The 26,774-nt window shown below is 42.7% G+C and overlaps 1 protein-coding gene across 1 annotated transcript in view; it reads left to right on the forward strand.

Annotated features, from left to right (window-relative positions):
• Positions 1-26,774, forward strand: part of LOC311036625 (ryanodine receptor 3) — a gene marked incomplete at its 5' end in the record, with an annotated part of 257,158 nt that overhangs the window by 166,693 nt on the left and 63,691 nt on the right. Inside the window, 21 exons of the mRNA XM_084045450.1 lie at positions 352-538; positions 1,071-1,179; positions 1,699-1,819; positions 4,302-4,471; positions 6,121-6,341; positions 7,312-7,402; positions 9,048-9,188; positions 10,062-10,225; positions 10,452-10,530; positions 12,395-12,484; positions 13,342-13,488; positions 14,037-14,099; positions 16,007-16,082; positions 16,458-16,581; positions 18,247-18,362; positions 18,806-18,873; positions 19,197-19,318; positions 20,206-20,255; positions 20,897-20,957; positions 24,818-25,056; positions 26,321-26,402. Coding sequence (XP_083901576.1) covers positions 352-538; positions 1,071-1,179; positions 1,699-1,819; positions 4,302-4,471; positions 6,121-6,341; positions 7,312-7,402; positions 9,048-9,188; positions 10,062-10,225; positions 10,452-10,530; positions 12,395-12,484; positions 13,342-13,488; positions 14,037-14,099; positions 16,007-16,082; positions 16,458-16,581; positions 18,247-18,362; positions 18,806-18,873; positions 19,197-19,318; positions 20,206-20,255; positions 20,897-20,957; positions 24,818-25,056; positions 26,321-26,402 — 2,521 coding nt within the window. The remainder of the gene's footprint in view (positions 1-351; positions 539-1,070; positions 1,180-1,698; positions 1,820-4,301; positions 4,472-6,120; positions 6,342-7,311; positions 7,403-9,047; positions 9,189-10,061; positions 10,226-10,451; positions 10,531-12,394; positions 12,485-13,341; positions 13,489-14,036; positions 14,100-16,006; positions 16,083-16,457; positions 16,582-18,246; positions 18,363-18,805; positions 18,874-19,196; positions 19,319-20,205; positions 20,256-20,896; positions 20,958-24,817; positions 25,057-26,320; positions 26,403-26,774) is intronic.

A 26,774-nucleotide genomic window follows, 5' to 3' on the forward strand; every position in this document is an offset into this window, starting at 1 on the left:
TCAGGAGTCATAGCAGAAACAGCAGTGAAACACAGGAACTGCTGAGAGTATAGTCAAAACCCAATCCAAAAAAAAAGATGAAATAAAATAGTAAGACTCTGACACTAGACTTATGCAGTGAGTGTGAATGTTACATTCTATCAATAAATATAAACAGTACAGTCAATATATCAACAATGATTATGAGTGGATGTACATTATCAACAGTGACGACTTAATATAGTATACAGTCTATCAACAATGAATATTATGAGTGATTCGAGTGAATATAACTATGTGTGTGTGTGTGTGTGTGTGTGTGTGTGTGTGTGTGTGTGTGTGTGTGTGTGTGTGTGTGTGTGTGTGTTCCAGGTGAGAGCGTGGAGGAGAACTCCAGTGTGGTGGTGAAGTTGCTGATCCGTCGTCCCGAGTGTTTCGGCCCTGCGTTGAGGGGGGAGGGTGGGAACGGCCTACTGGCCGCCATGAAAGAAGCCATCAAGATCTCGGACACCCCCGCTCTGGACCTCCCCAGCTCTGCACAGGGGGTCAGCTTCGAATGGTGAGAAGCTAAACCGAGTCCAACCAAAATTAATCCTGGAACACTTGTTCTCAAACGCTTTTATTTCAATGAAGCTGAAGCCGATTCTACAAATGTCTTCTAATTCCCAACAGTATTCTGCAAAAAACATATGTTTCTATATCAGTGGTGCTCAAACCTTTTCATGTCAAGGACCCCCAAAATTATATGTATTTGGCCGCCGACCCCCATCTAAGATATTTTGTTCCAGGGACCCCCAGAAGCAAAGATTTGAGTTAAAAATGTTGTGCTTGAAAACAATACATATTCAAAGATTTGCACATATTTTCACAATTTTTCAAAAATAGCAGATCTACAAGTTCATAGCGCGGCACTCGGTGCCTCGCTATGAGCTTGTAGATCTGCTATTTTTTAATAGCCAACGTGTAATATAATGCTTTTTTAGCTCAAATCAAAACTTGACACAGATGCTGCGTTCCAGGTCTTAAGACGTAATGGGTCAACATACCCGCTGATACTTAACCATGCTGTTGTGAATGGTTTGTTCTGACAGGTCTGGTGATGCCGATGATGAGGAAGAGGTGGTCCACATGGGCAACGCCATCATGTCCTTCTACTCTGCCCTCATCGACCTGCTGGGGCGCTGCGCACCAGAGATGCATGTACGTTCTGACTATTGTACCATCGTCATTATCATTTCATTTTATTTTGTTTCGCATACGGTAGTGTATTACAGTTCACACATTTCATAACTTCAATAATTCATTAAATCACATACACCCATGAGTGAAAAGGAGCAGGAAGAAGAATAAATTCTTATTGATATCTGCCCCCTATCCAATTTAAAAAATATATATACTTGATGATCGGCGCATACAACCAGTACTTGCTCTAACATGCAAGTTTAAACAAAAGCAAAACCCAGAACAAAAACATGCACAAACGAGCAACAAAACAAGCAACAAATGAACAAACATATATAGTAAACAAAACAACAACAACTAAAAAAAGATAACTCCAAAGTCAAATCCTTTCCTATTCATCTTCTTCATATCGTCTAATATTTTTTTTATACCATTTTTTTACGCTCTGGATCATCATCATCATCATCATCATCATCATCTTCACCACCTGTCCTGTCCTTCCAGCTCTCCTGTCTTACATCTGTTTCCCTCCATCAGCTGATCAACAAAGGCAAAGGAGAAGCCCTGCGTATCCGTGCCATCCTGCGCTCGCTGGTGCCCACGGAAGATCTGGTGGGAATTATCAGCATACCCCTCAGAATGCCAGTCATCAACAAAGGTATTCCCCTTTGGTCTATTTTGACAGTTTTAATGCATGACGGGTACTTTCCCCCGCCAGTCCATCAAGCCATCAAGTGATGAACCGGACTGTATCACACTCAAGGTCAGCGTTCTCTGTCAAAGTACAACAGCTACTAAAACATCTTCAAAGCCAAGCGGAGGAGATTATATTGATTTCGTATCACAGCTCGTACCTTTTTAATCAGCGCAGCCTTTGTACTCTCCCCACAGCTCTGTGTATAAGCCAGATCATTTCTATTGCGGGGTGTTCTGCTCTTATTGATTGATCTTGCATGAGTGCGGCCGCGGCGACACTCGCCTCCTTAACTCGCTGCTGTGAATGCAGCCGCTCTCCTACCTGCCACACAGCGTGCTCTGCCGACCACACCGACATGCAGCAGATGCAGTGAGCCGCGGCAGCGCGGCTCCATCAGAAAGCCACAAAGTACAAAAACAAATCAGTTCAACCCAGCGTTGGATCATTCCATATAGCAAAGAGGCTCCCTATGAAATTCAACATGATCCGCACATGATCTTTGCAGTATTAAACATCTACCAGAACAAGCACGTTACCTACAAGTAGTCTTTATGGGGCGGGATGGGTTATGGGGGGGTTACCGAGGGTGAGTGAGAGCATACAGTAGCATCGAGTGCCGCGCTATGAGCTTGTAGATCTGCTATTTTTGAAAAATCTTGATTTTTTTTTTATGTGTATATACATTTTTAAAGCAAACATTTGTAACTCAAATCTTTGCTTCTGGGGATTCAACAAATGTCTCCTAATCCTAACAGATTTCTGAAACACTTATGTTGCTGCTATAATTCTCAAACTTTTTCATGTCAAGAAGCGCCAAAATTATGTTTTTGGCTGCGGACCCCCATCTCAAAATATTTTGTTACAGGGACCCCCAGCAGCAAAGATTTGAGTTCAAAAATATTAAAAACAACATTAACAACATTAAAAACAAATACATTCAAAGATTTGCAAAAATGTTCAAGCCGCACTATGAGCTTGTATATCTGCTATTTTTGAATAGCCCAAAGATATCTTAAAATGACACACAGATGCGTTCCAGGTCTCAATGGGTTAAAAGAGCATGATGTTCATTTCCGTGTGCAGTCAACTACTGTAGTTGTAGTGTAGTGTAGTAATAGAGTACAGAAGTCCTGACGTCACTCGTTCATCCCCTGGTTCGTAAAGTAATTTCTCTATGGAGAATAACATTGGGTCATCTTACAATCGTCTCATATAAGAATCGTGGTCCAAACATAAACAAACTGTCTCGGCGATATTGTCAGGGAGGTGGTTCTGTATCGTTTATGATAGTCAGTCACTTATATTTGAAACAGTCTGTTTCTGGGGAAAATTTAACTAATTCGTCGGAAGTGACATTAGCGTTTTCTCACCGTCAGTTGCTGCTTCATATCCATAAGAGTAAAACTGCCGGGGTCATTTGTTCATTTTTGGAACACACTTCTTATTTGACGCGATATTAAACACGTCTATGGGAATTCAGAACGGGGGGGGGGGGGGAGGGGGACCGCGACCCAGGTAGGATGTGTAAATTACGTCAGACTTCGGTGCTCTATAGTAGTAGTAGTAGTAATAATTGTAGTAGCGGTTGGGGCATGCAGCCACTATGGAAGGCAGAAGCCAAAACATTTGGCTGCACACCAAATAGACATCATGTTGTTTTAAAAGATGTATAAATAATAAAGGAGAGATGAACATTTTTCCTGAGTGCGGATCATATTCAATTTCATCCCAGCAGAAACAGCCCCCCCATCCCAGAGCTGAATGCCGCTTAATGAATATACATGACTCCCCTGATCCTTGGCATCAAACTGAATTCACTCAGTGGATTCCACGGCCGCAGAATTCTTTGGATTACACCATCCTAAAATGATGGAAGTGGTGAAATCTGGTGGTGAAATAATTGGTTATATAAAATGTTTTTTTTTATTTGTAATTTATTTAAACGGGACGTCCAGTTGAGATCTCTTTTACGAGGGAGACCAGGTCAAGATGGCAGCAATACTAGACATTACAGTACAGTACATCATACATAAACCACACATTAAGAACATACATTAGGCTACATATTGTACCGCACTTGATTAAATAGTAGTACAGTATAACATTCAAAGAGAACCCAGTTAATCAGAAAACAATGACGCTCCATGACACGAACAAAAAGTATATTCTGTATCAGAGATTTAAATTCACCAAGTGAAACCAGGGTATCTAGAGACGGGTAAGGTCTTGTATCTCATTCCATGCCAAAGGTGCAAAATAAGCGGTGTTTCCTAGTTTCCTTTCCAACTAATCTAGATACTTACTTACATATTTATTTACATATTTATTTACACGTCTTCTTGTCTTGTCTTGTCTTGTCTTGTCTTGTCTTGTCTTGTCTTGTCTTGTCTTGTCTTGTCTTGTCTTGTACTTTGTGTCTTTATTCTGTGTCTATCATTGACAGATGGGTCAGTGACAGAGCCAGACATGTCTGCAAGTTTCTGCCCGGACCACAAGGCCCCCATGGTGCTGTTTCTGGACAGGGTGTATGGCATCGAGGACCAGAGCTTTCTCCTACACTTGCTGGAGGTGGGCTTTCTGCCTGACCTCAGGGCCTCCACCTCGCTGGACACGGTAAGGCAGGACCACTCGCTAATATATGCAGTGAGTATATCGTTGCTGTCAGGCAGAAACCTTGTATCTCCATATTTAACCGTTTTATTTTTTATTGCGTCAAATTAAATTGTGCGTGCGTGTGCGTGTGCGTGTGCGTGTGCATGCGCGTGCGTGTGTGTGTGTGCGTGAATGACTGACTGAGATCTAGAAGCTGTACACAGCGCTGTGTTTGTACATAGTGTTGTGTGCAGAAGTGCATTGTCAGGGATCAACCTCTGCCACCGTAGGGCATGGAGGAGAGCTCATGGTAGGGTTTGATATCCCTGGCTGCTATTTCTGTGTGGGGGGATCCTCTATGCCCCCCCCCCCCCCCCCCCCGGCTCTGTCTCTATATGAGACACTGACAGTGTTTTAATATGACAACATCTAAGAATAGCCCCCCCTCGCCACCAGCTGCCTATACACACTGCCGTCAGGCAAAGAAGAACTTTGATCCACGCTGAGAAGCACAGATCATCAGACAGGCACTAATTTGATCCATGCCATTAAGCGAATCAAAGGCCGCCTGATTCACATGCTGTTACGGGGCGTGTCATGGGGAATACTAAACGCGGTATAGCAAAACACAGGGGAAGGACCCCGAGAAGAGCAGACAGACGCCTGGAGGTGGAGCAGGTTCAAGTACGAGGAGTTTTTAGTGAACATGAACAGACAAGGCTGGGAGGACGAGGGTAGTGAAGCCTGCAAGGGTCAAAACCAGAGAATCACTCCAACACAGACAAATGATGCCAAGGGAGCAGGCGAGAATCCAAACGGCAAAGACAGGCAAAAAAGAAAGAAAAAAGGTCAAGCACACTGAAGGCAGGAGGAACTGAATCTGAGACGGGACTCGGAAAAAAGAGTCTAGACAGAAACATGAGGTAACATACTGTAGCTTAGATCCTGGCAGTGGAGGCAGGGAACTGCAGGGTTTATAGTGCTATATTTGCTACTTTGAACTTGGCATCCCTACAGTATTTTGGGCTTGTCAGTATAGGCAGAAATTGTCCAAAACAAAGTTGATCTAAAAGCTCTCGACACATCGGGTTGTGACGCAGTGGAAGGAATGTAGCGGTTGCCTCTCATGTCTGCTGATGCTCGCATACAAAGTTTCATGGTGTTCCCATTCAGAAGTTATACAGTGTGCCTTTTTTTGTGAAAAGCTACAGTTTCACCTCACGACCTCTTTGGCCAGTTGGTGTGAAAAATGAATCAGTTCTTCTGTGCCCCATGGGCCATGACCAACATTTCCATAAAGTGTCATGGTGTTGCATAGTTCAATTGGGAAACTGCCTGCCTTTTGATGAGAAAGCCTCGCCCACCTCCACATTCCCATCAAGTTCAGAGATACCTGTTAAAATACGGAATGGGGAGGAAACGAGCTGGACCAGGGTTAGAATAATATACTACTATTAGGTACAGTAAAATATTAATGTTTTGACATGACAATTAATGGCTTACTGACGGAACATTATCTGCTTTGATGGGTGTTTGTTTCTGTACCATACAAGATCATATATTATGTTATTTACCAAAAAATTATAAAGACCCAATCTGTCATTTTAGAGGAGGTGCGATCTAATATGTCAAAGGTGTAACTTACAACCACGGCACTTCTCTCTTGACAGGAAGGTCTGTGTACAACCGAGACCGCCCTGGCTATGAACCGCTACATCGGCTCGGCCATGCTGCCCCTCCTCACCCGCTGTGCCCCCCACTTCGCTGGCACCGAGCACCACGCCACGCTCATCGACTGCACCCTGCACACCATCTACCGCCTGTCCAAGGGCCGCTCGCTCACCAAGGCCCAAAGGGACGCCATCGAGGAATGTCTGCTAGCTGTCTGCAAGTAAGTTTCAGAGCTCAATTTTTTTTTAGCTCTGTCTGGATCACTTGTGAACTTAGAAAAATCCACTGAGTTCTCACACAAAGTATATCAAGCTTTTTCCCCACACTACGCATATTAGTTTACTTGTAGATCTGCTATTTTTGAAAAATCGTGAAAATGTGTGCACATTTTTTTATATATATTTTTTTAAAGCGAACATTTTTAACTCAAATCTTTGCTTCTGGGACCCCCTGGAACAAAATATTTTGAGATGGGGGTCCGCGGCCAAATACATATCATTTTGGGGGTCCTTGACATGAAAAAGATTGAGCACCACTGATACAGAAACATACGTTTTTTCAGAATACTGTTGGGATTTAGGAGACATGTAGAATCGGCTTCAGGTCTTAATGCGTTAAAAAATATATTAATTTAACAAATGCAATATAATTTTTTAATATTTTAAAACATTCTCCCATGGACCCCGTACCAATGGTTGAGAAACAGTGCTCTGGCAAGAACCGTTGTTCATGCAAACGTTGAATAAAGCTCCTATTTAGTAATTATCCCCCTGAGCTGCGTGTGCACCGTGACGGCGCGCCGACGCCGAACAAGCCTCGAATCTCATCTTTGAAGAAGAACAGAGTGTTCAGCCAAATATTCATTGGAGCTCAGCAGTGCAGCCATAGGGTCTGCTTTCCCTCTGTTGTCTTTGCATCTAATTCCACCGCAAGTCACTAAGTAAGACATTGGTTCTGGGTTCTTAATACTTTAAACGTTGTTCCAGAAAAGATTTTCAAAAATAACAAAAATAGCAGATTTTATACAAAGCCCACGACTTGTCACGATGCCATGCATTATGTGCTTGCAGATCCCCTAATTTCGTTTTGTGTGACACCGCTGTACCAAGGAGTATAAAATAGGGCTGGGATAAAAAAAATGCTATCGAGACCAACGCAGCGCTTCTTATCTGTCTTTCATCATTCTGCAGGTACCTTCGTCCCTCCATGCTGCAGCAGCTCTTGCGTCGCCTGGTCTTCGATGTTCCCCTGCTGAGCGAGTACTGTAAGATGCCTCTCAGGGTTGGTACCACGTCCTTCACTTTACTTTTGCGTCATTTATTTGGTTCCGAATAACATATGTGTGTGTAGAAGAGTGCCGGCTGGATTTACACAGAATTCGCAGTGCCGTTTCATGCACCCTAGAGGATGAACCCTACTGATTTTGGGGGGAACCCCATGGCCTTTCCCCTATTACCACTTTCAGGTCAAAATATCAACTTTCCTGCACCACCCATTGTTCAAAAGGCACTTTGTATCTTCTTATTTATGGTTCAGACTCTGGCACTAATGATATTCTTACATTTTCCTCTTCTGTAAGGATGGCAGTGTCCGTTGGTTCAGCCCACTTTGGTGCAGTTGGTTGCAAATAAGAGGATTGTTATTTCTGTTCTGTCACTCCCCCGTCGTTTTCTCTCCTCCAGCAGCAATGTCCAGCATAGCCAAGCCTGACCTCTCTGTAGCAGTCTATAGTCCCTGCAGGGCCTACTGCATTAGTTTATCATGCCACAGTTTTTATCAGTTGCCACCACCACCCTGATGTTACTCTTGTTCACTGCAACCAACCTGTCTTTCTCTCTTTTTCTGTCTCTCATGATCTCTCTGTCTCTCTCTGTCTGTCTGTCTGTCTGTCTGTCTCTCTCTCTCTCTCTCTCTCTCTCTCTCTCTCTCTCTCTCTCTCTCTCTCTCTCTCTCTCTCTGTCGTCTCTCTCAGTCTCATTCTCTCTCAGTCTCTCTCTCTCTCTACACGCAACGGTTTAGGAGAGTCCAGCTGCAGGTGTCAGCGTTAAATAAACACTGAGGATGTTACAGTGTAGATGTAGAAAATAATGTCATCAAATGGGAGTCCTTGCTGTGGCCTAATGCATATCAAACTGGGGATACTTATTGTAATGCAAAAGGTTGAGAAGTATTGATTCATGCTGGGCACGGGAGAATTCATTCCCCTACATGTCATCATCCACTAAGTATCCTAGTTGATATGCATTGCACACTGGTGTGTGTGTGTGTGTGTGTGTGTGTGTGTGTGTGTGTGTGTGTGTGTGTGTGTGTGTGTGTGTGTGTGCGTGTGCGTGCACATGTGTGCGTGTGTGTGTGCAGAAGACCACGTCAACAAATGCTTTCCTGCACTGTATGTCCCATAGTTGATTTACGTGTCACTAATGCAGTGGTTCCCAAAGTGGGGTCCTGGGGACCTACATGGGTCTTTGAGGGGGTTCCCAGTTAAATGATTGATTGTCAAAAATGGAATGGACAGAATTTGGACATTCTCAGAGTTATGGGGGTCTGTGGCTTAATGCGATGGTTCTCAAAGTGGGGTCTGGGGACCCCCAGGGGTTCTAGGGGGTTCCCAGCTAAATGTGTTAATTTAGCATAAAAATCTGTTAAACCACTTTAAGCGTATTTCATACTTTGGCTATTCAAACATAGGCAGTCTACAAGCTATTTTTTTAAATATTTTGAAAAAATGTGTAGCACAACTGTTCTCTTACGTGGGCCACTGAACCAAAATCCTTTCATATCGGGCTCCACGTCCTAATCCAATTTGGGGGTCCTTGACATGAAAACGCTTGAGAACCGCTGGCCATAATGCATGCTAAACTAAATGTTTAAGGACCACTGCGCTAATGCATTGACCTTTGCCCTCTGTGCGTGTCCCTCTGTGCAGCTGCTGACCAACCACTACGAGCAGAACTGGAAGTACTACTGCCTGCCGTCAGGCTGGGGGAGCTACGGCATGGCCAGCGACGAGGAGCTCCTGCTCACCAAGAAGATCTTCTGGGGCGTGTTTGATTCTCTGTCCCAGAGGGTGAGGGTTCATTCGTCTCTGTCAGATCAACAGGGCTCCGGGGCTAAGCCGCCAAAGTCTCAAAACGAATCGGACCGAATCAAACGTTCACGATCACGACGTGCTGACTGGCTGTCTATGCCATACAGCCGGGCCAGTGGTTGAGCAATTCCGCTGGGATCGTTCTTATCACGGCAGTAGTTTTGTGTTAAAAGTGGTGCTAAGGGATATGTTTTGGTTAAAACAAATGGTATCCTGACCTGAAAATGCATTTTCTATTCACTAAATAGAGAGATGAGGAGAACCTTGTTACTGAACAAACACTCTATAGCAATGATTGCAACTATTTTATTATTATTCTTGATCAAAGACTATGAATATTGCAACGGATGTGTTGTCCTTCGTCTCTGTAAAGGTCTTTTTAGACGCTGTACTCTAAATGTACTGTATGAAAGTGAAAGTCCTATATAGGGATGGGCAGAGAACGTCAATATTTGGACAGCAGTGATTGATCTGAAGCCTCAGGCATTCCCATCCTATTTATCTGCATTAACCACGTCAAGCCCTGTATATAGTGAAAATAGACGATCTATATGGTCGATCTACAAAACTTCTTTTTGAAAATATTTGGAAAAGTTCTGAAAATGTAGAAATGTCTAGACACTTTTTTTAATGTTTGCCTATTATGATATGCAAATAGGTACACCAGGTTGAAAGTGGTTAACATCTCTCTGAACTCTCTCCCCGTCTCTGACAAAAAAAAAACATTTTCATCTTAATAAAAGCCTTTAGCCGCATAGCTTCCCTTTGACAACAAGATGAATTCTGCTTCATGATGAATGACCAAAGAGCAGCACACCCATCACCATGGAATGTCTCCCTCTCTCCTTTCAGAAATATGACCAGGAGCTCTTCAAGATGGCCATGCCCTGCCTCAGCGCCATCGCTGGAGCGCTGCCACCTGACTATGTGGACGCCACCATCAGCACCACGGTGGAGAAGCCCGTTTCCGTAGACGCACAGGGCAACTTTGACCCCAAACCGATTAACACGGCCAAGTAAGGATGTGAAAGATGATGGCCCTGCAATTTAAACACACAGTAACTTCTCCTAAGTGCCGTATAAAATATACACACCATTACCGTGATTAAACACACGCCACTGCGCTATGCTTTACGACCGTGCATTTACATACACTTTATTCATGTATGCAACAACAGGTGTGCTGCTGTACATAGGTACATTCACACCGCAGTGAGTAATTAACATTGTGTCTGTTCACAGCGTCTGTCTTCCAGAGAAGCTGGAGCATTTCGCAAACAAATATTCGGAACATTGTCATGACAAATGGTCGGCAGAGAAGGTAAGCTCAGAGATGTGATAATGTGTGTTAAAAGACTGGGAATAAAGCATTATTTTCTGCTTCCATGTGTTATACAAGAGGTTTGGACTGTGTACTCAGCGCCCCTCACATCTACGCCACACCGCCAATCCGACCAATATGACCGTATATGGGCATATATGGAGGCCGCCTGACCGATCGACTTCAAAGCGTGCATATTGCCGTCGGATCGGCAGTTGTGCAAGAAATATTGATAAATACGCAAATCCCCATAATACAGTATGGAGGACTCTGATGTCATCAGTATGACGTCATAGTACTCACGTCATAGTCCCGCCTGGACTCCATATTTAGACATGGCTTACACGGAACTCCATGTATGGGCATAAAAGGGACACAGTGTGCCTCAACGCAGTGCGCCCCTGCAGGCCCCCGACATTTGCGAATCGGTGTTGTTAGGCAATGGTTTCTGTTGTGTTCAGGCAACTGTGTTCAGACACCTGTAACTTCACAAGGACAGGTGTGTAACCAAATGGACCCTCCTTACAGGTCCATTTGGTTCCATGTGTACACTCTTAAAGAGTTACATTTACACAGATGATTTTGCAGTGTAGATGGGATCCAAGATGTATAAAAGAAATGCATTAATTGGGGGGGGGGGGGTCTGTGGCCTAATACACATCAAACTGGGTGTCCTTGAAATGATAAAGGTTGAGAATCACTGACATAGAAGATACTGTGATGTTAGTGTGAAATGTCACAGCGTGCTACTCCCTCTGGTGGTCTAAATCCACCTTTGTAACATTGAGTCTCCAGTCTCTGCTGTACTGCCAGGCCCGCATCGCTGCATCTTATGCCAGTCGGTTCTCAAACATGTTCATGTTCATGTCAAGGACTCCCATGTTGATGTGTATTTGGCTTCAGACCCGCATCTGAAAAGATTTTTTTGTGCCATACAAGAAGATTTGAGCAGCATTTTCAGACTATTTTTGAAAATAGCTGATCTACAAGCTCTCAATGCGTCGCATCTTGAGCTTGTAGATCGGCCATTTTCGAAAAGCCAAAGCATAAACTAGGGTTGGATAAACGTATTTTTGTGCTATATCGACACATTTAGTTGGGGACCCCATGGGACGCCTGGGGGTCCCCGGGCATCTCAAAGACCTCACTTTGAGAACCACTGTTAGGATAGGGTGTCAGCCCACCACCCAATGTGCTGTTGTGACTCTTTAATACAGGGGTCTTCAACAGGGGGTCCGGGACCCCTAGGGGGTCCTCAGAGTCAGTACAGGGGGGTTACCGTAACCACTTGAACCCTAGCATCCCCTTTTCTGAGGAGAACTTTAGCCAAAAATAGCCGATCTACAAGCTCACAACGCCTCGCGCTGCGAGGCGTTGAGAGCTTGTAGATCGGCTATTTTTTTTTGACAAAGAGGTATAGGTATAGAGGGAAAAAAGGGCAGACTACGTAAAAATGAAAATAATCTGAAACACAAATTTTATACAATATAGAGGGGGTCCCTGCTTTATCTCTCTCTCAGCTAGGGGGTCCTTGGCCTGAAAAGGTTGAAGACCCCTGCTTTAATATATTGTACAGTACTTATCCAGTCTCTGAAATTGTAAATCATGTAGTTGACTGTCTTCCATGGGCAAAGGTCAGACAGAGTAGGACACCTCTGATTGAATTTGCGGACGTGATTCTATTTAACTTATTTCTCATTTATTTGAGGTCACAACTGTGAGATAGGCTCACATCTCGGACATTGTCTAGTGATGCAAAAAAACAAACAGTGTAGCTGCCGTGGGAACTCTGAATGTAATGAGGGCGGATATCAAAAGCAGAGGCACGCAATTTGTATCCTGGTTCTGTGTGTTTATTGTTCAGGTGTTGCTGGGCTGGAAGTATGGGGACTGTGTGGACGAGAAGGCCAAGATTCACCCTCAGCTCAGGACCTACAAAGGCCTGACAGAGAAGGTAAGATACAGCAAGCTCTGTACAAAGGCCTGACAGATAAGCAGTGGTGTAAAGTAACTAAGTACATTTACTCAGGTACTGTACTTAAGTACTACTTTATTGATGTATTTCCAATTGTCTGTGCTACTTCTACTCCACTACATCTCAGAGACAAATATTGTACTTTTACTCCACTACAATTATTTGAAAACTTTAGATACTAGTTACTTTGCAGATATAAATGATTACATTTCAAAACATACATGAACAACTTTAGCCCTATTTTATACCTAGGCTATTTGAAAATAGCCGATCTACAAGCTTGTGAGCTTGTGAGCTTGTAGATCTGCTATTCTCAAACATTTTAGTACTTTTACTTTTGGTACTTAAAGTACATTTGGATACCAATGCTTTTGTACTTTTACTCAAGTACATATTTGATTCTGGACTTTTACTTGTAATAGAGTACTTCTACATTGCAGTATTGGTACTTTTACTTACGTAAAACATTTGCGTACTTTTTCCACCACTGCAGAGAAGTTAAGGTACAGCAGGCTTTGTACAAAGGCAGGCAGCAGGCCCTGGAATATCTTGCCCCTCCAAATTAGAGCTGCCTATTGTTACACGTAAAGATTAAAGAATTTATAGACTTGCTAAGCTATTCCCAGGAACTGATCCAATACGCTCTCGTTGTCATCAGGATGAAGCCACCCTTTATCACATGTTTTGGGCTTGTTCAGCCCCGGCTCTATTCTGGACCACACTAACCTATACCATGTGTGAGAGAGAAATGGAAATAATTGCGGCCCAAACGTTCAGTATGAACACAGCATAACGATGCCATACTTCTCATCGTCTGTTCGCTCTTCGTGTCGCAGGAGAAGGAAATCTACAGGTTTTCAGTGAGAGAGTCACTGAAGACTATGCTGGCTATGAGCTGGAATATTGACCGGACCAAGGATGGGGAGAGCATGTCTCAACAGAGAGAGAGCGAGAAGCTAAGGAAGATCTCACAGTCCTCACAGGTACAGCACATACTGTAGGTCAGATCACTAACTCAGTATCTGACATAATGGTTTATTATAGTGGTCAAAAGGTACATTTAAAGAAGATGAATTGATTAACATAATTATGTCGCACTTAACTTATGAGCTATTAATTGTATTAGAATCAGTTTTATTGTCACATCACACAGGTTTACAGGTGTATAGAAGTGGGTGAAATCCCACCCGTTTCATCACCTAGTAGTTTTTCATGAGAAGGGAGAGCATAGAAGTAGCCTATGAGCAGGAGAGTAAAAAAAAAACGCAGATACAGATAGCATATGTAGTAGCAGGTATTAGCATCATACACAGGAGAGTACATGGATGACACTCGAGGATAACACTGATTGCATTTGAATGCTCGTCTTATAGTAGTTTTACTCCCTACATTAAGTTTCCCCACTGTAGATAGATCATTATAAGATAATGATCTAAACCGATGTGGAAGGTTGTTATTTCGTAGCTGAACTGTGTGCACACCTCTTGGTTGCTCTCGTACGTTACTGACCTCTGTTTTTGATGCCCGGCAGGCAAACGGTTTCAATCCGAGTCCGATAGACACAAGCAATGTGGTCCTGTCCAGAGAACTACAGGTGAGTGAGTGACCCCACGACTGGCTTATTGCGAACGTGGAAGGAGGCGCGCCTCCGCCCAAGTGGAGCTTACTATGAAAGTCTGCTCGGCTTGTGTGTGTGTGTGTCTGTCTGTGTGCAGTGCACTGCCTGGGTGCGGCCGACAGAGTGCGCCAGAGTGCAGCTACAGTCAAAACACAAACACACACACACACACACACACACACACACACACACACACACAAAGTCCGTAAATACACAATATTTTCGAGCTGCGTTCGCTTCCAGCGTTCGCGCGTCTTACTTGTGTTAACCCAGTCAATCTGGGAACGCATCTCTGTCATTTTAGATTTCTTTGGCTATTCAAAAATAGCAGATTTACAAGCTGATAGCGCGGCACTGAGTGCCCCGCTATGCGTTTGTAGATCTGTAGATTGTGCAAATCTTTACAAATGTCTTCTAAATCCTAAAAACCTATGTTTTTGAGTTAACAATGCGGTTTTAAAAAAATATATGTATTCAAAGATTTGCACAAATGTTCAAGATTACAAAAAATAGCAGATCTGCAAGCTCGTAGCTCGGCCCTCTGAACCATGCTATGAGCTTGTAGATCTGCTCTTTTTGAATAGCCAAAGTATAAAATAGTGGTTATAGCTAAAAATCTAAAATGACACATTTGCGTTCCTGGATTTAATGGGTTAAGCTTATTCAATTATCACAAAACTGCGTCGCTTGCCGACAAGAACTTATCGGCAAACTAACAGCGCGTCGCTACTAGCTTGGAGATCCATTATTGTCGGCATGCAACTATAGATTAGGCCTTATCTTATTGATCTCTCCTGAGTAGAGAGTATAGATAGATAGATCCTTTATTGATCCCACGAGGGAAAAAAATGCGGTCATAAAACGGCGGCAGTGGCTCAGGAGGTAGAGTGTGGCCGCTTAGGGAACGGAAGGTTCCCAGCGCGAAACCCGCAGGCTACCCCCAGAGCTTGTGTCGAAGTGTCCTTGAGCAAGACACTGAACCCCTAATTGCTCCCGATGAGCAGGTTGGTGCCTTGCGTGGTTTCTTCCGGGAGAATGTAATGCAAATTGTAAAGAGCCTTGGATAAAGGAGCTATTTAAATGCACCATTTAGATTTACCATTTATAAAACCACAAGCAATAACGGCAATAAAAAAGAAGCGCCAGCCAGCCAGGGAAAAAAAAAAGATACGAAAATAAAACGAAACAGAAATATACAGTAGAAATGCTTCCATGGACCTATAGTTCCCAGATTTTAAAGTGTAGCTTGCACTTTTACCAAAGCCAATGTGCACTTTGTTAAATGGTTGGTTTGATCTGAAACATGTTTGTTTGATCTGAAACATGTTATTTCTATGTGATGAAGTCGCATTAGATTGACAGTTGAATTAAATAAAACAATTCTTAAATTGAGAAGCTGTTCCAACTGGTCTTACTCTTAAAATAAGGAAAAATAATCTTGTGCCTCCGCTGGGATATGATGCAAACCACTGTTGTAGCTTGTTACTGGTTAAGTATTGCTCAAAAATGGATTAAATTCCCTATTAAGAAAATGCAAGTTACATTTCCCTAAAATGAGAAAATAAAATCTTGTTTGAAACATGTTTGACAAGCAAAAATGTTCTTTGACAAGCACATTTTTTCTTTTTGGACAAAATATAAGACTAATATGCTAGGATCGAGGATTTTTTTACTTTCTTAAAATCCAATTTTTGCAGTGCAGGAGGAACGCTTGGTAGTCATGCGACTGTTGGCATCATTGTACAGCTTCTGCACGGAGGACTGACCCACGACTAGTGTACTAGTACAATCATTGTCATGGTGTGGATGGTGAGGTTGTGAGGTTCTTGGAAAGAGAGCGCTCCCCAGTGACACGTGCATTTATTTTGTCTCGGACTCCCAAGGGCATGATGGAGGTGCTGGCGGAAAATTACCACAACATCTGGGCCAAGAAGAAAAGGAATGAGCTTGGAAGCCGAGGTGACTCCATAATGTAGTCTCACACATGTACAGTCACACACACACACACACACACACACACACACACACACACACACACACACACACACACACACACACACACACACACACACACACACACACACACACACACACACGCTACACACAGAACAGAGCAAGAGAATAATAATAGACTGAGAAAGGGAGACAAAGAGAGCATCTGTCAGTGTGTCTGTGTGTATTCGCGTGTGTGTGTGGCCTCAGATGAGGTGTGGAGCCACGCCCATCTAGCCATCTGCTGTTGCACAGGCACAGACAGCAGACAGTCATGGCTCACAGACTATTACTCACCATTTGGACCGCATGTGGTTCTGGTTCTGGTTCTGTGGCCTCCAGGTGGGGGAACACATCCACTGCTGGTTCCCTACGACACGCTGACGGGCAAGGAGAAGTTCCGCGACCGAGAGAAGGCCCAGGACCTGTTCCGCTTCCTGCAAATCAATGGCTACGCCATCACAAGGTCAGCACGCACAGCACACACACACACATTATGTTGATATCATTATGCTTGTGAGGGCATCGAAAGTTTATATTTATAAAATTGGCGCCCCCCCAAAAACTGTTTTGCCATTTCTTAACCCCTACCCTAAGGTGTTGTCCACAGAAAATAGCCGATCTGCAATTGTAAATAGCAGATTTACAAGCTCACACTGCAATACGGTGCACACCACCGTATTGCAACTAATTGTAAATCAGGTATAACTCGAACCCCAACCCCTAAACCTAACCTCGGCTAATCCTAAAACCAATCTAAAACGTTTCCTAATTATTGTACAAGCCTAAATTAAAAAACTAAAACATTTTTAACCATAAAAAACAACCTTTGCTCTTGTGAGGACCAGGAAAATTGTGCCCGCAATGTCTTTTTCTCAAATTCTACTATACTTGGGGGGACATTAAGGTCCAGACAGACAGACAGACAGACAGACAGACAGACAGACAGACAGACAGACAGACAGACAGACAGACAGACAGACAGACAGACAGACAGACAGACAGACATAGACACACACACAGACACTCACACACAGGCTGTCTGTTGTCCCTGGTGGATTATTTCCTCGGTGTCACACTGACGGCTCTCGTGTGTCTTGTTGTTTTGGTGTCATTTGAAGGTGATGGGTGACATTATCATCCACATGCAGAAATTGTTTTCGGGGCTTTTGGCTGCGATCCAAACCAACTGGGAACTGGCATGTCAAAAAGTAAAAAGAAAACGGAAATAGGAAAAGTGTCAAGCTGTTCTCTGCCAGGCTGTCTTAAAGGTAGGGTAAGTGATATTGTTTGGTTAAAACAAAAAGTATTTTGTTAAAAGGTTAAAATACTATATTCTGATAGTAATCATTGCTATAGAGTGTTTTTTCAGTGACAGGAGTCTCCATGTCTCTCCAGCTCTTTAATAAACAGAAAATACATTTTTCGGTAGGTGTCAAAATCTCAGCCAATCAGGAGAAAGTACCCATTTTTAAGCTTAAATTGTATAGTGTTCCAGTTCCAATTTTGTCTGCTCATTTCTTAGTGTCATCACTTCCAATTTCACTTGTTTAATCTATATCCTGATTGAGTTATCTGTCCTGGTTGGATAAAATTGGAAATGAAACTGAAACTAAAACGAAAATGCATTTTCTGTTTAATAAAGAGCTGGAGAGACAAGGAGACTCCTAATACTGAACAAACACTCTATAGCAATGAGTACTATCAGAATATAGAGCTATTTAACACTTATTTTAACCAAAGCAAATCACTTACCCTACCTTTAATTTCTGTAATGCCACCTTGGATGATGCAAGGATTTTGAAGGACACTGTTGAGATTTTAAAGCAGTGATTCCGAACCTGGTGGGCCGGGAGGGTGTTGCGAGCGGGACCCCAAATAATCGGCCAAAACACTAAGATTTGAATGATAATATAACATCAATATTAATTATCGCCTTCTGCGTCTCACGTTTGAAATTGTGTGTGTGTGTGTGTGTGTGTGTGTGTGTGTGTGTGTGTGTGTGTGTGTGTGTGTGTGTGTGTGTGTGTGTGTGTGTGTGTGTGTGTGTGTGTGTGTGTGTGTGTGTGTGTGTGTGTGTGTGTGTGTGTGTGCGTGCGTGCGTGCGTGCGTGCGTGTGTGTGTGTTGCAGAGGTCAGAAGGATATGGAGCAGGACGCCTCGTCCATGGAGAAGAGGTTCGCCTATAAGTTCCTCAAGAAGCTGCTGAAGTATGTGGACTCTGCCCAGGAGTTCATCGCCCACCTGGGTAAGAAGTGAACCATCCACCGCGCATGACTACAGCAGTGGTTCTCTTTTCCATGTCAAGGGCCTCCAAATTGTCTTGTATTTGGCCGTGTGTGTGTGTGTTTTCGGTCATGATATGAGTCCATATTTACGTTGTTTCAGCTAGCTATTTTGTGTTAAGTAATAACACAACGTTCATTCAAACATTGCACGTGTCAATCTGCATGCAATCTCTGATGTTTTGTGTCAAAAACGCTAATAAGCAGCTTAAATTTGGGGAAAGTGAAAAACGGGCTTCCTCGTGCTAATGGTCAATGGCCATATGTGCAAGTTCAGATCAATTGCTCAATCCATTGAGGGAGAAAAATGAGGCCCAGACAGACTGACTGACGGACAGAGGTTTCTTCAATATATAGTAGCATATTTAATAACAATATAATCTTCAGCTCAACATTGTTATTCCAGAGGCCATGGCTGCTAGTGGGAAAACAGACAGGTCACCTCACGAGCGGGAAATCAAATTCTTTGCCAAAGTAAGTACGTCAAGTACTGCATCACATGTATTATGTACATATTATACACAGACGGGTGCTGTCAAATATCATGATCAGCATATATCGTCTCTGTGGGGTGGAAACCTCGTTATGTCCAAAACCGTTACTTTTCAGCATTCAAATAAAAAAATAGCAAAAGTAGCAGATCTACAAGCTCGAAACGCACCTCGCTTCGAGCTTGTGAATCTGCTACTTTTGAGGCTTTTGAGTGACGCTCTAGTAGGATCACGTAGGCCGTTAATTTACCAAACAAAAAAGTCATAATATGGAGATAAGAGGTTTGATGACTGTCCTCCTTTCAGGTCCTCCTCCCCCTCATCGACCAGTACTTCAAGAACCACTCGCTGTACTTCCTCTCGTCTCCAGTGAAGAACCTGAGCAGCAGCGGTTACTCCTCCAACAAAGAGAAGGAGATGGTCACCAGGTATTTATTGTACACATGTTCTGCTCTGTCACATCAGCCTGTACTGAAACGCACTGATTCTCAACCCCCCCCCGCCCCCCCAGTATGCATTAGGCCAGTGGTTCTCAAACTTTCTCGTGCCAATGAACCCATTGAGACCTGAAGCCGATTCTACATGTCTCCTAAATCTCAGCAGTTTTCTGAAAAACGCATGTTTCTATATCAGTGGTGCTCAATCTTTTTCATGTCAAGGACCCCTAAAATGATATGTATTTGGCCGCGGTCCCCCTCAAAATATTTTGTTCCAGGGACCCCCAGAAGCAAAGATTTGAGTTAAAAATGTTCGCTTTAAAAATATATATATTCAAAGATTTGCACACATTTTCACGATTTTTCAAAAATAGCAGATCTACAAGCTCATAGCGCGGCACTCGGTGCCGCGCTATGAGCTTGTATATCTGCTGTTTTTGAATAGCCCAAAGTGTAAAATAATGCTTTATCTAAAAATGACACAGGTCTTAATGGGTTAAGGACCCCCAAATTGTATTTGGTCACGGACCCCCATCTGAAAAGGTTTTGAGCCACAGGGACCGCCCAGAAGAGAAGATGTATGTGTAAAAAAATAAAAATAGCAGATATACAAGCTCACAGTGCGGCACTAAGTGACATGCTGTGAGCTTGTAGATCTGCTAACGTGTAAATGGATAAAGTGGTTAAAACTATTGTGATGCTGTATTAACAAATGAACCCCCCCGCCCCCCAAGGACCCCACTTTGAGAACCACTGAGTTATACAACATCTTGCTATAGCTTTGCTCCATACCTTCTTGTTCTACCTTTCCCCCCTGAATCTATACTCACTGTGATCTCTTCTTCTCTTCTCTCCTTTGCCACCCGTCTCTCTCACAGCCTCTTCTGTAAATTGGCAGCTCTTGTCAGACACAGGATTTCCCTGTTTGGTAAGCTGATTAGAAGCAGCTCTTTTTCCCGGCTTGTGTGTGCTTGTGTGCGTTTGTGTGTGTGTGTGTGCATAATGACTCGGGTGTGTGCCATGGTGTCGGCCAGTGGCGAGTTGTTGGCAGTGGTGTAAAGTATCTTATTACATTTACTCAAGTACTGCACTTAAGTACAATTTTGAGGTACTTTTACTTCAATACCTTTACTTCTACTCCACTTCATCTCAGAGGCAAATATTGTACTTTTACTCCATTACAATTATTTGTAACCTTTAGTTTCTGGTTACTTTGCAGGTATAAATTATTATATTATAAAACATACATTAACCACTTTAGCCCTGTTTTATATATAGGCTGTTTGAAAATAGCAGATGTACAAGCTCACAACGCGTCGCGAGCTTGTAGATCGGCTTGTAGATGAGCTTGTAGATTTTAGTACTTTTACTTTTGGTACTTTAAGTATATTTTGATGCCAATACTTTTACTCAAGTAACATTTTGAACACGGGCCTTTTGATACTTTTACTTAAGTAGAAAATGTGAGTACTTTTTTCCACCACTGTCGGCCAGTGGCGTGTTGTTGGTGCGTCTGGTGGCTGACATCGTCTGGTGGCTGACATTGTGGGGCTTGTGGGTCTTTTTCAGGGAGTGACTCCACCACCATGGTGAGCTGTCTCCATATCCTGGCTCACACCTTGGACACCAGGTGGGAACCACTCTGTCGACAACACACACACAAACACATTCAAATACAAATATAAAGACCATCAAACGAAAGCGATGCTGCCAAAATAAATACAGTAGATTGTGTTCCAGGTGGAATTGATTCAGAGGCCAATTCATATTTTATCCAAAACTCCCTTTTAACGGAAAGAAACCTCAAACAGAACCTGGCCTTGGGTGGGCGGCCATCTGCCTTCACCAGTTGGAGAGAGAGAGAGAGGGGGAGAGAGAGAGACAGACGCACAGCAACTATAATAACAGTCCACAGCCATAATCCATGGAAGCCCTCCATAATCATGAACAATGGAAACAACACAAAAATCTGGGCAGCAAGTCCAGCTAGTAAGGTGCATTGATGGGACATGATGAATGAATGCGTCCAGACGGAGAAGGAGAGCAGGAGTCAGTCACCCAGCAGCCTGAGCCTACAGCAGTACAGCAGTATAACTGAGGGCTTGTCCTATAGGCAAGCCTGCAGTGCCAGCCCTATAAATGCTGTATAACATTGCTGTCGGGCAGAAACCTCCTATCTCCATATTCTAACTTTTTGTGTTTTTTCGTAAATGAACGTCCCTACTTGATCACACAAAAGCATCAAAAGTAGCAGATCCACAAGCTCGAAACGCGGCGCAGCGCGTATTGAGCTTGTAGATCTGCTACTTTTGCAATTGTTTTTATTTGAATCCTGAAAAGTAACAGTTCTTGTAGGTTTCACCCGACAGAGACGATAAGCTTTATCAAAAAGGAAAGGAAAGCCTTTTCTTAAATATAGAAAGGGTGTTAGTCAGCCTCCCTGAACATAACTGGGAGATGTTTCCACTGGATGAGGAGACTGATAGTTGAAGGCTCTGCCTCTCATTCTACTTTTGGAGATCCTATAGGAAACCTCTAGTAGGCCTGTATTCTGTGAGCACTGTGTTCTGGGGTAATAGGGTGCAATGAGCTCTTTAACATACAGATGCCTGACCATTAACACATTCCCTGCCAGAGTTTATTCATAAGGTACTCACCCACTGCCAGCGTTTTTGAGTTTTATAGCCTTTTGAACCGTTCACAAAAAAATTATATCCATTAAAATCCGCGATCGGATGGTGTTTATAAACAGCAACGACGGCCGTACGAGCCCTCATAATGTTTACACTTTTTTTACTTTTTCTTCTTCTGTGGAATCAGCGGCCCAAAGAGGCTGCAAACGTCATATCCGTTTGGCTGTGACGTGGCTGTGACGTTTCCCCACCGGCCATCTTAGATTAGCTTAGCCTCCGATCGGCTATCAGATCGTTTTTAAACACAAAGAGGATAACCGTTCGTCGATCAAAGAAAAGAAAATACAACCGGAGCTTACCATTCGTTTTTTAAACCGTGTGAAAACCATGATCTTTAGCCAAAACCAGGGAAAAACTGTTTTTTCAAGATAAAAAACGAACCGGAAACGGTCATCGGAAATTTTCTCATAGGATGGGTCGGAAGCGTCATGGGAAAAAAAAAAAAATCAAGGATGGTACCAAAAAAATTTGTTTTCGTTATTAAACCACATAAAAAGACGATCCCGAGATATCTCGGGATACGCAGGTAACAGGTGGATTTAATGTCCCGAGATATCTCGGGATTGGCAGTATATGTGTTAAAGGGCTTTGCATGTGAGGAGAGGGATTTTAAATTCCATTCTGTATTCTATTGGGAGCCACAGAGCAGAGAAGCTACAGTATAAAGTAGGGGAAATATGATCTCTTTTCATAGTGTCAGTAAATATGCAGCAGCATTCTGGAGCAGCCGGATGGTCTTTAGTGACGTGTTGGGGCAGCCTGATAATAAGGAATTGCATGAATCCAGCCTGGAGGTAACAAAGAGTTTGAGCTCAGTAAAGCGTCCTCGAGAGGAAGTGCGTTCGTCATGAACATTTTTGCTCCGCTGCCTTCTGGGAAACCTTTGACATTAAACAAGAGAGCAGCTTCTGGCATTCAAATGAGCCCAAAACAAACAGAGTGCACATGCATGCTACAGAGGCTTAACCCATTTAGACCAGGGAAGAATCTTTCCTCATTTTTTGATTTCTTTGGCTATTGAAAAATAGCAGATCTACAAGCTCATAGCACGGCACCGAGTGCCGCGCTACGAGCCTGTAGATCTGCTATTTTTGAAAAATCATGAAAATGTGTGTAAATCTTTGAATATATATACCGTAAATTTCGGACTATAAGCCGAGACTTTTTTCCCATTTTTCGACCCTGTGGCTTATATAACGGTGCGGCTTATCTATGGATTTTTATAGCTAACGGCCACTAGGGGACCTCCTAAATCTAGGGATTTTACACCCGCGGTTTATAGTCCAGTGCGGCTTATATATGTACAAATCATTCAATTTATCTGCTGCGGCTTATATTCAGGTGCGGCTTATAGTGCGAAAATTACGGTATATTTTTTTTTAAAGCATTTTTTTTAACTAAAATCTTAGCTTCTGGGGATTCTACAAAATGTCTTCTAAATCCTAATTCTTTTTTGAAAAAAAGTATGTTACTATAATATAGTGACCCAAACTGATATGTATTTGGCCGCGGACCCCCATCTCAAAATATTTTGTTCCCGGACACTCTCCAGAAGCAAAAATGTGAGTTATAAATACTTATATAAATAATATACAAATATATATATTCAAAGATTTGCGCAAATTTTCACGATTTAAAAAAAAATAGCCCAAAGAAATCTAAAATATGCGTATGCGTTCCCGGATTGAATGGGTTAACAGCGCTCTTCAAAGAAACAATGTTCTGTTTGTTGATCTAGCTCGCACATAATGAGGGTACAACTGCAACGTGGTGGTACAGTGTGTTATATTGACGCACAGGAGCAGCAGATGATGCCTGCAGGCTTTGTTTCTCACCTCTCCTTTCCTACTGGGGTTTCATCAAGACTTCACAATGGGGAAACTCACTAATGAATGTTGAACCCTTCAATGTTCCCCCTATTCTAGGGGGAACATTGGCCAAACATGGCAGATTTACAAGCTCACGACGACGCGTTTTGAGCTTCTGAATCAGCTATTTTTGTTATATATAAGCTATATATAAATACATATAAATATATGATTAAACATATATGATTATACATCCCTTAACCATTCAATGCTTTCTAAACCAACAGTAGTGACCCACAAGAATGAGAAGAAGGCCAAACGGATCTTGTTAATCCCTCATACACTTTAGGAGGTGTCATAATTCTAAAGCTCTGACATCGGAAACCTCGCCTATAGGATCGAAATATCCACCTCATTAAGTGAATAAAGTGGGGGTCGGGTATGTCAATATGGTGGTGCGATCAGTGGCGGAAAGTAACTAATTGGTTAAGTACATTTACCCCCATTTCGTTTATGCTTCTATACATCTACTCCACTATTTTATACCTCCACAATTTTATACTTTGCCTATTTGAAAATAGCCGATCTATAAGCTCACAACGAAATATTTTTGCCAAATTTTGAAACTTGTGAAATGGCACATTCTGCATAATGACTACTTTTACTTTTGCTACATTAAGTAAAAGTAAGAATACAGGACTTTTACTTGTAACAGAGTATTTCTACATTGTGGCAATGCTACAAACTTAGGTAAGAAATCAGAGTTATTAGCTTGTAGATCTCCTACTTTCAAAATATTTTGAATACATTTTAGACATATGTCATATAATAACTTGTGAAACGGGACATTTTTTTGTACTTTTTACTCAGGTAAATTTCGATTACCGGACTTTTTTCACTTGTAACAGTGTTTCCACAGTACATTGCAGTATTGACACTTGCGCTTAAGTACAAAATTTGAGTCCTTTTTTCCCACCCCTCGCCGACAGGACGGTCATGAAGTCGGGCTTGGACTCGGTGAAGGCGGGCCTGAGGACGTTCTTCGAGAACGCGGCGGAGGACCTGGAGAAGACCTTCGAGAACCTCAAGCTGGGGAAGTTCAGCCACTCACGCTCGCAGATGAAAGGCGTGTCTCAGAACATCAACTACACCACCGTGGCCCTGCTCCCCATCCTCACCGCTCTGTTTGAGCACATCACACAGCACCACTTCGGAGTCGACCTGCTCCGTGAGTCACAATTTAGAGGGTTGGGATCTGGAACCGGAACCGGAGGAGGAATCGGAGGAACCGGATCCGACATTGAGGAACCCGGGAACCGGTTCCATCACATTTGGAACCGTTTTATGGAACTGGGTTTTTATCACTCTGACAGGGCTGGCATGTGGACTTCACGTCTGCTATACAATTACAATGCCGGTGGTTTTTAAAGGGATAGTTCAAAAAATAAAAAAATATCAATTAGTCACCCCATGGAGACTTGAATTCATGGATATTTTTTTGTTTTTTTTCCGATGCCCAGTGGACCGGTAGGCAGCAGTTCCGGTGGGAGACACATAGGAGACTCTTTGTGTCTCCTACCGGAAACCGCTGCCGGTCATCAAATTATTGGCTTAGGAATGTGACAAAAACATAAAAAAATATCCATGAATTCAAGTGTCCATGGGGTGACTAATCGATAGGGGAAAAAAAGTAATTTTGGGGGTGAACTATCCCTTTAAAACGTTTACGTTTCAAGGACCACCATAACGTACAAATGGAACCATTTTTTCACTCTCAGAGTTAACAGACCTGTTAGGGTCCATTTGGAACCTCCTATAGGAAACCGTTAAGGAATGGGGCCGTTAGTTTTATTTGTCACATGCATCACAGGGTGCTGTTGTGAGCTTGTAGACCTGCTGCTGCAGTATTTATGAAACATTTTGAAAGTGAAAGTGGTTAAGTCTTGCTGTGTGGGTTTTTGTAAACATTTAACCAATGAAAATTACCGTATTAACAAGAGCTTGTGATGAAATAATACATACAATAGTTCTTTTTTCCATGACATGTTTCCACCTGACGGCGCCGATAAGGTGCTGCTGTTAGAACTAAAAGTGCCTTCCCTGCACGATGTGGTGAATTGCAGTGTAATCGATTGTGTTGCTCTTCCAAATTGTCTTAATTTTTATTGCACATTTATTGACTCCAGTCCAGGGGGAATTCAGTTGTCACAGCAGCACTACCGCAGTACAGATGAGACACATACAGTACACGTGATAATAGAGAGATACGGAAGAAGTAGTAAGGTGACACTAAAAATAAGATACAATTAATAATAAACATGGGTTACCCACTACCCTGGGGACACAGTTTACATCCCTAGGGTACCATTTCTAGTTAGGCTAAATCTCAATATATTAGAATTAAAAGAATGACACAAAGAAAGATGGAGTAAAAAGATTGAAAGTAAAAAAAAGATAATTTAAAGTTGTTTTTTATCTGGTTTATTTTGCAGTCGACGATGTCCAGGTTTCCTGTTATCGAATCCTCACCAGCCTCTATGCACTGGGCACTGGGAAGAACATCTACGTTGAAAGGTACGCTGGATTTAAACACTTAAGCAATCTTACATTGTGCAATGCGATGTGAGCTTGTAGATCTGCTGTTTTTGGGGGGATAATTTTTGGATTAGTATAATTTCTTTGGCCCAAAATAGGGATGCCAGGTTCAGAGAGGTTAAAACGCTGTGTGAAAGTATGGAAGCTTCCTTAACCCCAGCACCCCAATTCAAAGGGGAACTTTTGCCCAAAAAAATGCCTATATCTACAAGCTCACGACGACTTGTTGTGAGCTTCTAGATCGGCCATTTTTGGTGAAGATATTTGTCTATGTCCTCCCAAAAAAAGAGCATACCAAGTACGGTTGCAACTCAAGTAGTATTCGTTGGCTATTCAAAAATAGCAGATGTA

The sequence above is a fragment of the Gymnoscopelus microlampas genome (genome assembly GCF_963454915.1).
Source record: "Gymnoscopelus microlampas genome assembly, chromosome: 20".
Taxonomy (NCBI): Eukaryota; Metazoa; Chordata; class Actinopteri; order Myctophiformes; family Myctophidae; genus Gymnoscopelus; species Gymnoscopelus microlampas.